Source organism: Thalassophryne amazonica, chromosome 13 (assembly GCF_902500255.1).
Source record: "Thalassophryne amazonica chromosome 13, fThaAma1.1, whole genome shotgun sequence".
In the NCBI taxonomy this organism is placed as follows: Eukaryota; Metazoa; Chordata; class Actinopteri; order Batrachoidiformes; family Batrachoididae; genus Thalassophryne; species Thalassophryne amazonica.
In genome coordinates, this window is record NC_047115.1 from 59,009,117 (window position 1) to 59,026,697 (window position 17,581).

The 17,581-nt window shown below is 42.1% G+C and overlaps 2 protein-coding genes across 13 annotated transcripts in view; one reads left to right on the forward strand and one right to left on the reverse strand.

Moving 5' to 3' along the window:
• arid4b (AT-rich interaction domain 4B) overlaps positions 1 to 4,251 on the reverse strand; it is a 184,004-nt gene extending 179,753 nt beyond the window's left edge. For 3 of the 5 annotated variants that reach the window (XM_034185013.1, XM_034185011.1, XM_034185012.1), the window contains exons 1-2: positions 4,043 to 4,251; positions 2,261 to 2,316 (exon numbers count right to left, since the gene is read on the reverse strand). In XM_034185013.1, the coding sequence (XP_034040904.1) occupies positions 2,261 to 2,266 (6 nt within the window). In that variant the 5' untranslated portion in view covers positions 2,267 to 2,316; positions 4,043 to 4,251. Of the gene's footprint in view, positions 1 to 2,260; positions 2,402 to 3,502; positions 3,533 to 4,042 lie in introns of those variants that run through there. The other 2 variants (XM_034185010.1, XM_034185009.1) reach the window with 2 other exon arrangements.
• ggps1 (geranylgeranyl diphosphate synthase 1) overlaps positions 2,640 to 17,581 on the forward strand; it is a 50,296-nt gene continuing 35,354 nt past the window's right edge. Inside the window, exons 1-3 of one of the 8 annotated variants that reach the window (XM_034185016.1) lie at positions 4,797 to 4,858; positions 9,858 to 9,861; positions 14,033 to 14,117. In XM_034185016.1, the coding sequence (XP_034040907.1) occupies positions 14,051 to 14,117 (67 nt within the window). In that variant the 5' untranslated portion in view covers positions 4,797 to 4,858; positions 9,858 to 9,861; positions 14,033 to 14,050. Of the gene's footprint in view, positions 2,871 to 4,782; positions 4,859 to 9,857; positions 9,862 to 14,029; positions 14,118 to 17,581 lie in introns of those variants that run through there. The other 7 variants (XM_034185022.1, XM_034185020.1, XM_034185021.1 and 4 more) reach the window with 7 other exon arrangements.

The following is a 17,581-nucleotide window of genomic DNA, read 5'->3' on the forward strand; positions in this document are numbered from 1 at the left end:
TGGATGTGGAGGTCCTGGGCTGGTGTGGTTACACGTGGTCTGCGGTTGTGAGGCTGGTTGGATGTACTGCCAAATTCTCTGAAACGCCTTTGGAGACGGCTTATGGTAGAGAAATGAACATCAATACACGAGCAACAGCTCTGGTTGACATTCCTGCTGTCAGCATGCCAATTGCACGCTCCCTCAAATCTTGCGACATCTGTGGCATTGTGCTGTGTGATAAAACTGCACCTTTCAGAGTGGCCTTTTATTGTGGGCAGTCTAAGGCACACCTGTGCACTAATCATGGTGTCTAATCAGCATCTTGGTATGGCACACCTGTGAGGTGGGATGGATTATCTCAGCAAAGGAGAAGTGCTCACTATCACAGATTTAGACTGGTTTGTGAACAATATTTGAGGGAAATGGTGATATTGTGTATGTGGAGAAAGTTTTAGGTCTTTGAGTTCATCTCATACAAAATGGGAGCAAAACCAAAAGTTTATATTTTTGTTGAGTATATAACACATCAATTATTCAAATCTAGATTAATTGCACTTTGACCCTTTTTGATTTGACGTCACTCAATTGGACTATAAATAGTGTTTTTGAGAGCAATAACTGCTTTGGAATGCCTTTGGACACCTTTTTGCAGTTTAAACAACAGTACCAGACCAGAAGTTGTTTTTTGTTGTTGTTGTTAAACGAAGCCAAAGAAAAACAAGGCTATCAGCACAACTACAGCCGACGGACATGAGCAATAAAAGAGCCTTGTTAATAGTTCCTCTTACTCAGCAACACACACAGATGAAATACCTATTAAATACTTTTCGTAACAAAGTAACTTGCTTTAATACCTGTCACTGTTGTATCTCAAATGTGGGGATTTTGTGTGAACCCACATCTTACCCTGAAATGCTGTTTAGGCTTTAACTACTGTTAATTAAGAGCTACAGGAGGTCTTATAGGTTAAAACAGTTTACAAATGCTTGATTCTTGATTTATGTTTTGCATCCAAATTTTAATGCCCGATGGGCATATTTGAAAATGAAATGGTCTTGGATCCAATATGATAATTATTAAAGGGGTCACATTGTGCCAAATCATTTTTTATCTTTTACATTTTCATGTGTTTGATATTTAATGTTCAACATCTCCAGTGTCCCACAATTTTATGAGTGTTTTCCCAGATAATCTCCTGATTTAAGCAGAATTTATGAGTGACACAGCTTGTTTAACACCTCTGTGACGTACATTACCGAAATAACCCATCCATTCAGATTCTCTAATTTTACCACAGATTATTAAAAAGATCCCCCCTACACACACACACAAAATTTCTCAATAGCCCAGGATTATAACAGTATTCCAAAATCACAAAAGCCCTGATATGCAAAGTGAAAATTGCTATATCACACACACACACACCACCACCACCTTAATTGAAGTGATAAAGTTTTTTCCAAATACATTTCGTAGTGCAGCAATAAATCACGTTCACTATTTTCATGCTGACCCATTTATTGCAAAGTTCATAGAACACAGTTTATTTTTACACAATTAAATATTGCTGTGCTTCTCACCTTTTTGACAAAGAATGTGAAGTTAGAAATAACAAAGAAGTGCTTTGTTATTTCTTTTTCATTATTTTTTTATGATTTGGACAAAGGCTATTTTTATTCACCAGCACTGTTCATATTGCAATTCAACTTAAGTAGTATCTATTTTTAAATATTTAAACATGTGGCACCTCGCTTTCGTTCATGACTAAAGACAAAAGCTGTTTTCGCTGTTCTTCAAGTGCTTTTTTATAAAAGGAAAGCAAAAGTGATATTTTTGCTGCTCCAAAAAATAACCCGATATTTGACTGAAAAAATACGTGATCAGATCTAAATCTGGGATTTGTGATCTGTTACCACTCACACCTAAATCACTGCACTTTTCAAGAGACCCCTCATCTGATAATGCAAGAATAGTAAAGGCTCAAATCAAAAGCACAGCTGTCATCTTTGTTCTACACATCCACCCAAAGCCAGCTGACATACAATATTATCTTGCTCATCAATTAATACAACTTAATGTTAATGACCTGCATTCAAAACATTTGCCAAAAGACCAAAAGTTCAAATCGATTATACTCATGACAAAAACATAACAGGCTGGAGACAAGACAGAAAGCACATGCTTGATTTCTCTGGATAAATCACGTGAACATACACACATGATTAAGAAAAGATTGATGATGACATTAAATATGCAAGAAAAAAATGAATAAACATACCTTCATCTCTCTATGAGTCCTCTAGGCAGGCAACCAGTGTAACGAATGGGCGGAGGCTGAAAACAAGAGGTTTAGGATGCTGTTAGGCATCAAACTTCAATCAGTTCCACACAGATGACATCATTTCTTCTGCAAACCTGGGCGGCAGACACACTCAAACACAACACATCGCTTCTCCTGAACACACAACAATCGAAAGTGAAACGGAACTACAAATCTGCCAGATTAAACCGCGCCATTAACTCGGTTTGCTGGAAGGGGGGGATTCAAAAGGCTCGCAAAAAATCTGACGATCGAATCGATGTTTATGTAATAATGACCATGTTGACGGAGTCGGTCAGAGTCTTGTGCGGCTGCGAAGTAAGACGTAGCTGAGCAAACAGAAGATGTCTCCCCCTCGGGCTGCACAAACGCTCGGACAGTTCGGTGGAGGTGATTTTTTTACAGCAACAGCAGCTCGGTGCTCGGCTGTGGCCGCTGTCTGCACCGCCTGTAGCAACACTACAGCAAAGGATGACGCCATTTCTGTAAGCTGAAAAACGCCAACACTTCAGCGCCAAAACGCGGCGAACAAGCGGATGCCAACAGTCCGCAATTCACCTCGCATTGCGTGAGTCGTTTCCCCCTTTCGAATACCAATTTTTTGTTGTTGTTTTGGAGGGGAGGGGGAGGGGGCACACGGTTACATTTGGTTTTCTGCCCTCTCGTCCTCTCGGTGCGCTGCTCTCTGCGGAGAGTACAGCCAAAAAAACTACCGAGCACTGGTTTGTACGCGGAGCGCTATTCAAACACCAAGGCTGTGTCGTAATAACACAAACTGATAAGGATGGTTTAAAAGCCACTTTTCCTCGCTGAAAGAATGTGTTCTCGCTCTCTTTATATCGACTCAGTGTGACGTTCGGCTGAGAACAGGGATCGCTTTCTGACAAAGAAAACAAGTCGACCAAACGGTTCGCAACAAGGTCAAGCTCGAAGCACACTGGAGGGAAGACACAAAAAAAACGGCCACGTCTCGGTTTAAACAACTGCAAACAATTCATCTGCAGAACCGAAGGCTTCGGTTGGAGGTGGCTAAACGGCGGAGGACACACACGGTGTCAGACTATTTACTGGAGCGACCGCTTCCACTGTCCTTCCCCCGCGTCACAAAACACACAACACCGAAAATCATTTCTGCCCACTTCTATCGGCTGGTGATGCTAAAAATCCTGTCAACATTCAGAGTGAGTTGGCTAATATTACAGTCGAGTTCCCACACCACCTTCACCCGTTACGCCCAAACGACCCAGCGTTATAATGTTACATCGGTGAAACACAGCTTAACAATTAAAGGCTGTCGAGTGGATTTATCGACATCTTGCGACGACGCCTCGTTTTTACAGGTCACTTTTGAAGCTCATTCGGGGAATCACCGTGACAGGCGCGTTTCTCGACGACGAGGATTCCTCCGCTCCGCTTGAAGCTATTCCAGCTGATCATCGCCTTCTTTTAAATGGCTACAGAACATAACTTTGTTATCGAGCCGAACAAGTTTTTTCTCCCACCCTCCGCCTCCTCCTTCTCCCGTATTCAACTGTCAGCCTTTTGCTGCATAGTCGGATTCATTCATTCCATAAAATATCCTCCCCCCAAAAAACACATCGCCAGCGTTAATAACAACTAACCAAGTTGGCCGACGTCAAACTCAGCTCGGTAACTAGGAGACAGACAACCTCGCTAAAAAAAAATATTACAATACATATTAGGAATAGCGATGGATTTTCCGATCAAAAACACCCTTACCTATCCTGTCAAGTTGAGGAACACTCGTATTTTTCGACGAAAGTGTGTTAGTAATCCATAGGGTCATTTATGTAAAAGATCCGACCGGTTTTTAACGCCGTCCGTTGACCCCCAGTTGGTGTTGGATGCGGATGGGTAAAAGTGGTTTTCGTTCGTCTTGTTGAGTAGCTCCTCTCTAGCCTAGCTCTTTCTCTAGTCCCCCCCCCCTCCCCTCCCACTCCCACTCCCCGCCTCCTCTCGATGATTGACAGACGCTTTGGCCCCACCTTTGTCGTTCGTATGCTCGCCCATTGGGTAACGACGCTGACGCGGCACGCCTTCGCTGTGCATGATTGGTCGACTTTGGAGGAAAAAAAATATTTATGGTAAGAGTTGAGACGTAACCCTACTGGGCAGTGATCTACAATACAGATGAAAAACAGAAGAAAAACTACAACACCCTGGTCCCCATATGTGCCTCTATGCATGTAATGACGTGTATGTGTGTGCGCGTGTGTGTATATATATATATATATATATATATATATATATATATATATGTATGTATGTGTTTTCGTTCGTTCGATATGTGTCACAGTGCGGCCCGGTTACTCAGGAAGCCGCCTGCTTGGACGTGTAGTAGAAAGCCGCGACCGGGCGATGCTGGTCTTCATATGTAACACACACAATGACCTACGCGTCAGTGTCACGCGTCTTTAGCTTCACTGCGCATGCGCCCTTCCGAAAGCGAATCCTTTATAAGGAATTCATGAACCATAGCTGGTTTCTGAAAGTGGCTGTACGCAGGGTGGCGGTTATACTGGTACCGAGGCGTTTGTGAGTAACACTGTACTGTAATTTTGCATGGAAGTGTGGCTGTTTCTTTCTTGTGCTTTAGTCGACCAGCACTGAAGTGCAGGTTTTTCTTTGTAAAACAAAGAAACGTTATACGCTGCGTCGACACGTTTATCTTGTTCGTGACTGAATGTGGGCGGAGCTTTAAAAGCGGAAAATACCTCAAGATTGTTAAACAGACACAGCTGGTAAAAGATTGTTAAATTTGTCTGTAAATTTGACCAGTATGTAGTGCAAGTATAAAACAAAATGCTGGCGTTTTAAGATTTGCTGTCGTAGTGTCACTTCTCATTACAAAGTTGTGTGATTGACAATAGTTTGTGTAATCCTCAATATCCAATATTGTATATACGCTGTACAAGGATTTAACTTAAAATTGCATTTATTGAAAATTAAAAGTATTCGTAATTGTGTAAGGTGTCCTCAGAGAGCTTATTGCTACAAAACTAATTCAAAAGGTACGTTATGTACTGATGGGCATTATTCTACATCAATTTTTTTTATTTATTTGTTTTTAAACAGTAAAGAATGTGGTGTGTGTGTGTGTGTGTGTAGATGGGTTTCCGCTCAGGCACATTTCCCATGACCCTTTGCACTAGCCGTCGTGTTGTGTGCCAATCAGATTTTTTCATATCACCGATTCAATTTGTTAACAAAAGAGACGCCGGCACATATTGTCCCAAGCGACAATATACCGACAATCCAGGCACATATTGTCTCTGGTCATCACAGCAAGAAGTAAAACTTGATAATGAACTGAATTATTTTTTTTTTCGCTCCGCATGTGAATCTCATCACTAACAACGATTCCATACGCACCTCGATACACTACCAGTGATATGATGCATACTGCGATACGTGTTGATACAATGCAGTACGATTCACCCCTGTTCCCGATTCAATGTGATTTGATGCTGATTCAGTTCCTCACAATGCGATGTGATTAGGGATGGGTATTGATAAGATTTTATCTATTGATTCTGCTTATTGAGCTGATTCTTTATAGATTCTCATATCAATACCTGTTGTGACTTTTCTGTGTAGTAAAAGTAGGCTTTACAGGTTTTCTGTTAACAACATTGAGTCTTAAAGTAATTAAATATGAAATTGGTCACTGGATCCTTCATCTCTGGACATAAATAAAAATCAATAGAATCTATACATGGTCACTGGACGTTAGGATGTTATCCATTCGACTGCTCCTAAATTGTTCAGGGTCGCCACAGCGAATACAGCCAGATTCGTGTCAGCATTTGGCACAGGTTTTACGCCGGCTGCCCTTCCTGACGCAACTCCAGTTTTACCTGGAGAAACACACACAGCCGCTGGTGTTCCGAAGAGGTCTCTCATCCAAGTACTAACCAGATGCTGCACTGCTTAGCTTCTGAGATCTAACGGGATCAGGCTGACACGGAGCAGACCGGCTGTACTGTATGTCAGCATGTCCTTCATAAAAAACGCAGGACGTCTCATTTTATGAAAAACAATCCCTGGTGTATTATAACGTTTAGAAATATGTCATTTGCTTTAAAATGGCGATTCACTCTGAAGTTATTAATTCCAACCGAAATCTGTGCGGCTCTTTAGAGCTGCGCACTTAGTCCCACAAAACAGAGCATATTATTTCCTTTACGTGATGGACAGCTTCAATTTACGCATTGGCTCGTGCTCACGCCAGTGGACTTGCCGCTTCTGAAAACCAGCGAACAACGGGTCAAAGCGCTGCTTCAAGCAGACGGCAGACCCACTGCAGTCTGCAATCAATGTAGAGAAATGATCCTTTTCTCTATAACAACTCTCAAAACAACGGCTGCTCTGGTGTCCCGAACCATTCGTGGTGCCTTGGAAAAAAAATCAGTGTAACACGATTCAACCCATCAATTGAACTGATGCACACTGAATGACTCAATGCATTCGCATTGCACACGTTTATATCTAGATACCAATTCATATCGATTAATCCCCACATGCATGCATAGTGTGTATGCCTTTGATCATGCAAAAACCCCGGAAAGTGGGCATTTGGTATTTATTTTGGGTCAAGGATGAATGCTGCAAAAACGGAACATTGATAGGACAAATTTTTGGAGAAATTGGCTATTTTAGCTAACCAATAAACAGTGGATATTGTGCTGCAATGCACAATGAGGTCAATGATAAACGCTAGCAAAACCGAACATTGATAGGACTAATATTTTTTGAGAAACTGCATAAAATTACTTGCACCAAAAAGTTACTTGCACGACCAAAAGTCACTTTACTCACTTTCACACCAGGCCCACTTCGAGTTGCTTCTGAAATGGGATGATACTGTTTTTGGTATCTCTTCAAGAGACATTGAAACAAGAATTGTGCTGAACAATATCTTACTGTTAGCGAAATATTTTATACATACATGTAAATGTAAGAAAGTAAAGCCCATTTTCAGTTTTTAAAAAAACAAATGCAAGATAACTGTTAAATCCCTGAAACAGATGACATGTAAAAATGCACTCTCTCTGATGGAAGCCATAGAAGATCTACAACTTTTTGCTGACCTCTAGTGTGTGTGTGTGTGTGTGTGTGTGTGTGTGTGTGTGTGTGTGTGTGTGTGTGTGTGTGTGTGAGAGAGAGAAGGATGTATCCCTCCTTTTTTCTTTTTTTTGTTAAGTTACCAGTGCCTTGTAAACCGCACTAGAATGTTTCAAATTGTTAAATGCCATGATGTTTTGTACATTTAATTCATAAAAATAAAAAAGTTGCTGCTTCATGTGGTATCATGACGACGCAGGAATTTCTGCATCAGGTGCGTGCAGCAGGGGGCAGAAAGGAGGTGAGAACACAGCCTGCAGGTTCTCTGCACAGAGGAATCGGAGCGCACAGTGGCTGCAGACATACTGTGCACCCTGATTTCTCTTCGAGTTTATATTCTTGTGCTGAGCTGCAGGTCTGCGCTCTGAGTTCTGTTATAGTTTATCTTTCCTCCTGTGACTGCGAGATGTGCATGCGTGCAAACAAACCGTCCGTGAGTAAATGTGAATATATTTGGAGTTATACTTCATGTGGACATGTCCTGTCTCCTGCAATCAGTCTGTGAGCAGGACTTATGTCCTTTTTTAAACACAGTGATGAGAGAGTTTGAGCGGAGAGTGACGAACTAACAGCCTGCAGCCAGACAGTTTTGTTTCTTTTCCCACGTGCCCGCACGAACGAATCGTCACAGCAACTCGCTCCGTGTGTGAGTCATAAAACACAGGGAAGATGAAGACAACACATTGGAAATTGTTTTTTTTTTTTTTTTTTTCCTTATTTATTCCTTTATTGGTTCATGCTACTGGTGCTTCTAGTTGATAAAACTTGGATAAAGTTACTTGCACCAGTGCTAGTGCAGAATAAAATTACGTGCACCGCTCGAATAATACGTGCACAAACTAGCACATGCACGTACTATTTTGAGCCCTGCCTACATAAATGCAGTCCATTTACTATTTAGACACAAAGTGAAAACATTTATTTCCATTGTGGTCCATTTAAAAATCAAATGACAAGATAGATGTAAAAATGAAATTATCATAGTGTGTATATGATAACAAGATCCTAAACCATTTATAAATACACTAAGACAGTAAAAATAGGTAATTAACAGGAAATAAAAGGTTTGAGTTCTTCAGCTGTGCAAATACATCTTACTGATTGTATTGGACACATTTTCAGTGATATTCCTGGAATCATTGGATGTTTTGGGTCTTTCAGCATCATACACACTCGTCTAGGTGACCCAGCTGTGGCTGATCAGACCCCAGCTTGTGTACACTTGGCAAATCAAGCTACACCGCCCCATGGATCTCCTGTCTTGAGCCATTGCAATCTTGAGGCTTTCTCTGCCACTTTCGTGGTATTATGGATGGCTCTTCTCCTTTTCACTCCATCAATGCCTAACAGACTGAAGGCTCTACAAAGGAATCGGGCTGCAAAGCCTCTGCACCCTACCTCTATTTGGCGACACCTAGCTCTCCATCCAGCTTGCCGACACTCACTGACCAGTCTCTTGTACTTGATGAACGTCCTCTCAAAAGCCTCTCCCAGGTGGTCTTACAAAGGGACTGTAAGCTCCAACAGGACCACTTGTTTGATGGACTCAGAACAGAGCATGACATCTGGCCTTGAGCTGGCGGTCACAATGTGGTTGGATACCCGCAGATGTTCCTGCAGCTGGTTTTGGCTGTTCTCCAGCTTTGAAGGTGATGCTTGCTTGGAGGGGCGGGAGTGCTTGGCCCACTCGACTCCTGTAGCAGTAGCTTCAGTGAATGGCCTTCAGCACCTAGTCATGCACCCAAGTGGAGGCATGACCTTGGGGCAAAAACTGTTGAGGTCTAATCTAGTGAAGCAGAGAGCTGCCTTTATGCACGGAACTTTTCCTTTCTACGCTGTGACAGTGTAAATGTAAACATTTTTTTCCGTTTGAAGTCACAAACCATGAGTGGATTTTTTTGTTTTTTGTCTTTATGTACATTTATGCCAGACCACCTTCAAGATTATGTCAGTTTTAGATTTTTGTGCAAATTACAGGATCCCTTAAAACATCACTTTATAGTACAGACTTTAAAATCATCCTAGGCAGTGTCTCTATTCAGCAAACACCCTATCTGTGAAGTCTTACACTGATATAAAAACAGGAACTTTGATTTGCAAGATGGCAGTCCACACAGTTGCAGCAGCTCAGTGCTTTTCCTATCGGTGCTTTGTTTGGCTTTTTGCGTACGTGTTGGTTTTTTTTTTTTGTGTGTGTGTGTGTGTGTGTGTGTTCTGTGTACATCCTGTTGGGCGAACATACAGTCGGCACGATCTCCTTAAGATAGGAGTTTGTTATGGACAGAGTGTTAACAGCCGAGTATTGCCTCTCATGACATTTCTGGTGGCTATAGCAAGGAGCCCCGGCTCTCCATGGATTACCATCCCTGTGGGGAGGAGGTGAAGGCGGCGCTGTGAGAGAAGGCAGAAGCAAGGCTACCGGGTCGGCGTGCTAGCTAGGCTATGGAGGCAGCCACACAGACCACCGCTCCCCAGCTTCTTTCTCATGAACGCCAGATCTCTCACAAATAAGATGGATGAACTGAGGCTACAGATGGCAACCAGCAACACTGTGAAGGATGCATGCATTCTGCTGATCAGAGACCTGGCTTAATTTATCCATCTGGGACTCTATCGAGCTAGCAGGCTACACTGCACAGGGTCAAGACAGGACATCAGACTCTACTAAGAGCAGAGGAAGGGGCTCTGTGTGCACATCAATAACTGGTGTACAAATACAGTAACTATAGACATTCACTGCTCCCTGGACCTGGAGTATGTGACTGTTAAATGCAGGCCCATTTATCTCCAGAGAGAGTTCACTGTGGTCATGATTACTGCTGCCTACATACCACCGGATGCTAATGCTAACTCGGCTATCAGGTATTTACATGGCAGCATTAGCAGTCAGCAGAGCACATATCCTGACGCTGTGCACATCATAGCAAGGGACTTTAAACATGCAGACTTGGAGGAAGTGCTCCCTAAGTTCAAGCAGCATGTTGTGTGCTATGAGAGGAGCTAACACATTGGACAAGGTCTACATCAGACTGGACTACAGGGCTAGACCACTACCACACCTGGGCCAGTCTGATCACATGTCTGTGCTTTTAATTCCTTCATATGCCCCCTCACGAAAACTGCTCTTACCACCATGAAGACTGTAAAGACTTGGCCGGAGGGTGCCTCTCAGCAGCTCCAGGACTGCTTTGACGGGACCAACTGAGATGTTTTCAAGAAATACAGACCTGGAAGTGTTTGCAGACAGTGTTCTGTGTTATGTTAAGAACTGTGCAGACATTGTCACAGTGGATAAACTCATCTGGGTCTACCCCAACCAGAAGCCTGGATGACCCAGGAGGTCCAGCAGCTGCTGAGGGAGAGGAGCACTGCCTTCAGGTCTGGCAACAGGGCTGTCTGCAGCTCGGCCCGAGCTGACCTGAAGAGAGGCATCAAAGAGGCCAAGTTGAACTACAGGAGGAAAATTGAGGACCACCTGGACAGCAGCAGGCAGGTGTGGCAGGGTGTCCAGCATCTCACCAACTACAGGAGCAACCCTGGAGTTGCTCAAGGTGATACCGCGCTGGCAGAGGAGCTGAACCTCTTCTTTGCCCGCTTTGAGGTGGAGCCACAGGGGGCAGCTACATTACACCCCATGGCCCACAGCAACTCTACCCTCCTAGTGGAGGAGCATGAGGTCAGGCGCACGCTGCGGGCCATCAACCAGAGAGAGGCTTCTGGACCTGATGGTGTCTCAGGACGGGTGGTAAAGGACTCTGCAGACCAGCTGGCTGGAGTCTTCACCATGATTTTTTTTTTTTTTTTTTAACCAGTCCCATCCTGTCTGAAGTCCTCCACCATAATCCCCCTGCTCAAGAAACCTCACATCTCCAGCCTTAATGACTACCAGCCAGTTGCACTCACCCCATTGGTAATGAAATGTTTTGAGAAACTGGTCAGGGGTCACATCACTCCTGCCCCACAGTTTTGACCCCCACCAGTTTGTGTACAGTGCAAACAGATCAACAGAGGACGCTGTAGCCACAGTCCTCCATGCTGCAAGTAACGCCATCATCAAGTTTGCGGATGACACCACAGTGGTGGGCCCTCCTCTCTGGAGGGGATGAGTCTGCCTACAGGAACGAGGTGCAGCAGCTAATAGGGTGGTGCAGGTAGAATAACCTGCTCCTCAACATCTCAAAAACCAAGGAGCTGATAATATTCAGGAAGAAAAAAAAATGGACATTACATCTTATCAGCAGGGACTGTGTGGAGAGGGTGGCAGACCTCCACTTCCTGGGAGTCCACATTGAGAATGTGTCCTAGAGCGTGAACACCTCTGAGCTGCTGAAAAAGGCCCAGCAGAGACTGCAGTTTCTGAGGGTGCTCAGAAAGAACATCAGACTGCTGGTGTCCTTTTACCAGTGCTCCAGAGAGGGCATACTGACATGTGTATATGTGTGTGGTACACCAGCTGTACAGTTGCGCAGAGGAAAGCACTGCAGAGGGTCAACAACACGGCCCAGAAGATCGACTGCTCTCTTTTCATTCTGGAAGAACTGCACCTCAAAAAAAAAAAGAATATTATAAAGGACATCTCACACCCTGGTCACCCTGTTTGAACTGTTACCTTCAGGCAGACGGTACAGATCAATCAAAACAAGGACGAACAGGTTCAGAGACAGCTTTTATCCCGCAGCAATAACCACATTCAGTAAAGCCAAAATGTAACACTGCTACTAGTCCAACTAAAGGATTGTGCAATTAATGTTGAATGTTTGGTTGACTGTTTGCTGGTTTGTATTGTAATTATTTATAGATATTTTATGCTTTTATAGTTTGAGTCTTGTAGTTTTATATGATCTGAATGTTGTTGCACTGACTGCTCTAGCATTTTTAATTTCGTTGATGTTACAATGACAGATTCTATTCATTGCATTTTCTCCTGCTGCCCTTGGCAGAAAACTAGTGCAGAGTTCACTCTTTCATTGCATTTTCTCCTGCTGCCCTTGGCAGAAAACTAGTGCAGAGTTCACTCTTTCAAAAATAAAGGTCAATAACTCCCTGAAATATGAATCACTGGAAGCAGTGTAATATTACATTTAACAGCAGCATCAAACTGCAGGAATGTGGGAACAATATCCACAGATTCATGTTCATGGCTAAATAAATCATAAGCGGAAAAACTGTCTTTCAGCAAACCGTAGCTTCAAACTTCAGGGAGGTAAACAACAAGCTACAACTTTGTTTTATTTTTTTAAGCAAATGAACCATCTGCCAAGCTGAACAAATAACATGATCTGAATGTGCAGTTGGCTTTGAGAAGAAAGTGTAGGGGTAGTCTTTAAAGTCAAAAAAAGGAGATGCACTTGGGATTTTCCAAACAGGTAGTTTGAATCGGCTAACTTTTAATGAGCACCTGCAGTACTGATTTGCACCAGCAAAGCCAGTGCTTATGCACCACAGGTGTGTCCACCGGGGGTCTGGGAAATTTTGTAAATATTAAAGTGAAGTTTTTACAGTCTGACATGTTATTTGGACCAGTTTTTGACTGTGCATGCATTCGTTTTTGTATCCATATTTTTCAGATAACAGTTTGTTGAACATGACCCAGCAGAACTCCCAACTTACCGTTGGTTTACAGCCACCTGTAATTGAACAGCATTTCTATATTGCACATCTAACATTACCTCAGAGCCAGTTTTGGTGAAATTAAATTCCTCTATACTGTGGTATATGTACTTAGTCTAACTATTCTGAGTTGGTTTCCTTGATAAACAATGTATTATAAACTTATATAGTATGTGGATGTTGTGGGTGTGGCTATATTTTAGGATGTAGGTTTGAATCCGAACATCACAGTTTGGATTTGATTATAATTGTATACCTTTTACCCCCTTTTTTTAGTGTGGCATCTCAAGAACCAGTTGACAAATTTATTTCATATTTAGCATAGGCATATACGTGAGCGTTCCCATGACACCAGTTGATTATGGCGACCTTGCAGTTTATTTCAAGGTCACCGTGAGATATTAAAGATATTGTCATTGCCAGCGTTGTTAGTGCAATATTTCAAGAACCAGTTGACAAATTTCATTCATATTGAGCATAAGGCTGTACTTGGGTGATCCCCGACACTTTGTCTTACTGCTTTGTGGGGACCAGGGGACTTGTTGTGTTTTCTTTTTTAAGCTACAGATCACAAAAAGACATAACTGCTTTCTATTTATTCTGGGTGGAGGTGATCTTAAAACAGACAACTTGCACTGTACAGCATGTCTGTGGACATGAGTGTTTTTCATGTACAGGTTGTATGTTTACTACTAAAGTTGCTAAGAATAATAGTTTTTTTGTTGTGTGTGTGGCTTTTTTTTTTTACTTCGGATTTCGTGTATTTCAGTGACATGCTTCTGAAAGGTTATGTTCAAACAGGATCAGTAACCAAAAACCTAGTTATCTAGGTCGGTGTGAGATGGATTGATATAGGAAGTTGTACATGTATTTAAGTTATGTTAGATTTAGTGCATAAGTCGGTGAACAAGTGCATTGTACTGAAATTGCACTTGGATTTTGTTTATTGAATAGCACCTTTTGTGTTTCCAGTAGACGTGTGAATTGGAAACGATGGACATGGACTCGTCGTCCGAGCGAATACTTCTGGAGCCCTACAGCTACTTGCTGCAACTGCCAGGTGAGCCTCTCCTTCAGTGAAGGGCATTGGGGAGAATAAGGTGATGCTGCTGTTCAGCTGAGAAGTCCTATCTCGTGCTGCTGTCACACAGGTGCTCAATTTTTATGTCGCAGGATCACCAAAATGCATGAAAGAATTGTAAGGTGCCAGTATGCACTTAGTAGAAATATTGTATGACGTATTCAGTTTAAACCAGGGCGAAATTATTTGTTTTCTTTACCCACTTATGACATGGTTCAAGTACTGAGTTACATTTTACTGATATAGAAGCCAAAAAAATAAACTTTCTTATAACACAATAAAAATACTGTTTCTAGCTGAACAAAATACTTATCAATATTCATAATCGAAAGAATTGATACAAAATCTTTATCCAAAAAAGTTATCTGAACTTAACCGAAGCTATATGTAACCTTGGCAGTAACTAAGTTTTACAGACCTATGAAACAGCAGTTTCACCATAGGTTGCTAATCTAACATATGAACTTATTTTCTTGAAATTCTTTAACATTTTAGTCCTGTCTCAGCTCAGACAGTGCCATATGGTAGCGGTGCAATGTATTTTCATTGTGAGAAGCCCTGCTTGCATCAACTCTATTCTCAGCTAGAAGATCAACATTTGAAGACCTAATCATGCTGAAGGTCCATTTCCATACCACTGGACAATGACAGTATTATTGGTTGACCTGAGCAGTGTGCTTTTTCTGTAGTAAGCAGGAACATCATTCCTGGTGATAAATATCTGTTTCAGAAATAGATCTAAACTCTCATGACATACATCATGTCTTCAAAAATACCTCTACAGCACCACGGTGAAGGTCTTTGTAAAAAAATAAATAAAAAAATAATAATAATAATCACAAAAAAATGCAGGAGATGCAGAAATCTAAATAAAATCTCATTGACATATACGAGGTCTGTTAGAAAACTATCTGACCTTTTTTTATTTTTTGCAAATCCATGTGGATTTGAATCACATATGATTGCATCAGCCAAGCTTGAACCTTCGTGCGCATGCTTGAGTTTTTTCACGCTTGTCAGTTGCGTCATTCGCCTGTGAGCAGGCTTTGTGTGAGGATGGGTGGAGTCTCTCGTCGTTTACCCCCCCTTGTCGGATTTTTATTGCAAGTAAAATGTCTGAACGATTTGGAGCTTTGCTGCATCAAATTTTTCCAGAAACTGAGACAGCCAGGTGGACACCATTCAGAAAATTCAGATGGCTTTCAGGGACGATTTTATGGGGATCACACAGATTAAGGAGTGTTACAACCGGTTTAAAGACCGCCCATAGCAGCTGAGGGCGCGCCGCGCTCCGAGGGCGATCGACAGGCTGAAACGACCAGATCATTTCCAAAGTGAAGGCTGTGTTGATCCGGGACATCGTCTGACTACCACAGAAATGGCAGAAGACGTGGACATCAGCACTTTTTTGGCACATTCTACTGTTACAGGAGTTTTTGTCATGGAAAGAGGAGCAGAGGAATGCGCCACAGAGCCGCGAATGGTGCGGGACAAAAGCACCTCCGTGTTGGTCTCACAGGACAGCTTTCGGTGGCTTTTCAGTCGTGTGACTATCCGAGAAATTGTGGATGAGCTGGACATGCCAGAACATGTCCTGTGAGGCTTCATCACGCAAATGATGCAACCGACAGGCGTGAAAAAACTCAAGCATGCGCACGAAGGTTCAAGCTTGGCTGATGCAATCACACATGATTCAAATCCATATGGTTTTTGCAAAAAACAAAAAGGTTGGATAGTTTAACAGACCTCATATTTGGCAATAGATGTTTTCATTGAGCTAGGATGAAAATCTTTTGAGGTGTGTGGGTTTTTTTTTTTTTTTTTTTTTTTAAAAGACAGGGCAGTATTTATTTTTTTTTCCACGCTTTCAACTTCTGCTATGGCTGGCTGTCTACTTTGTGACATAAGCACGCTGTATTTACCAATAGATAAAAATTGATTATTTTGTGTATTAACATATTATGTTCACAATGTTTGTGTGAAATATCAAAATTTTACCATGAATAATTTGGCGTAGACAAGTATTAGAAGTTCCGCTTTTGGCTCCAATGTCTAAATTTTGTTGTGATTTTCAACTTTGTTTGTTTGACATTTGGCAATGATTTTCTTGGACAAATTGTAATGGAATACCTAAAAACTGGAGTTTTGAAATTTCAAATATGGTTTGAGTTCCATGCAAACTTTTTGGGTGCCTATATAAATAGAAAATGTATAACAGGGCAAAATAGGTGGCACTGTCCGAAATTTTCAACTAAAAAAACAGCAATTTCATGCGATTTTTCACCATATATCAGTACTTTTTTTAATAACGTTTTCATAACTACAGAAAGGTTATTGATCGAAAGCCAACTATTTTCTGCTAATAATGCCACAAAAATGAAACAGATACTTAAAAAATTGGTTTCCTGAGATTTTTTTTTTTTTTCACGCCCATGTCAGAAAAATGTAACTCAATGCTTGAAGCTTGTCTTACCCCAATCAAGGGGCACTGGGGAGGCGTTGGAGCCCATTCCATCAGTCATAGGGCAAGAGGCGGGATACACCCTGGATATGACACCAGTCTATCACAGGGTCACATACAGACACGTGTACACACACACCTGCGGTCAAGTCAAAGCTTCCACTTCATCTAACCTGCATGTCTATGGAAGTGTGAGATAGCCAGAGTATCTGGCAGGAACCCACGCTCACATGGCAAGAACAGAAATGCCACACAGGAAGGACTAAATGAGAAGCAGTTGGCTGAATTACATATTGGTATAATTGGGCTGGGAGTGGGGTAAAATCATAATGTGATACGAGAGTTTTACTGTAGCTACTTTGAATAGCAGGATTTGTAACTCTGAGAGGAGTATTTGCATCACAGATGTAAAGCATCCTTACAATGATTCTTTTGAGTTTGAATAAATGTTGTCTGCTCTGTGACTTCCAGTCTTCTTTCATATGTGGCACATGGAAAGTTTAATTTATGCACAGAATTCACACTAAAGTTCTCTGGTTCTGTTGCAGATCAGCTCCAAATACTTCAGCGGGTAGAGCAGTTGTCGTGGCCCTGACTCTGTTCTGCTAGGCTTTTAGCCAATAAGCAAGATCTGTGAAGCCTTTAGGAGTATTGGTGTGTAGTGTTGGTGTGCATCGCTCTGCTCCGTGAGTGATGTCCAGCCACCACACAGTCAAGATAACTATCCATGGTGCATTTTAAAGCTGGTATCTCTGTTTATAGTGGTGCACATCCAGGAAAAGAATAATTAAACATGGCTTTATTGATGTACGAGGTCTGTCTGTCCAAAAAGTATCGGACCTTTTTATTTTTTTCAAAAATCATATGGATTTGAATCGTGTGCTTGCATGAGCCAACCTTGAACCTTCATGCGCATGCGTGATTTTTTTTTTCACGCCCGTCAGTTGCATCATTCGCCTGTGAGCAGGCTTTGTGTGAGCAC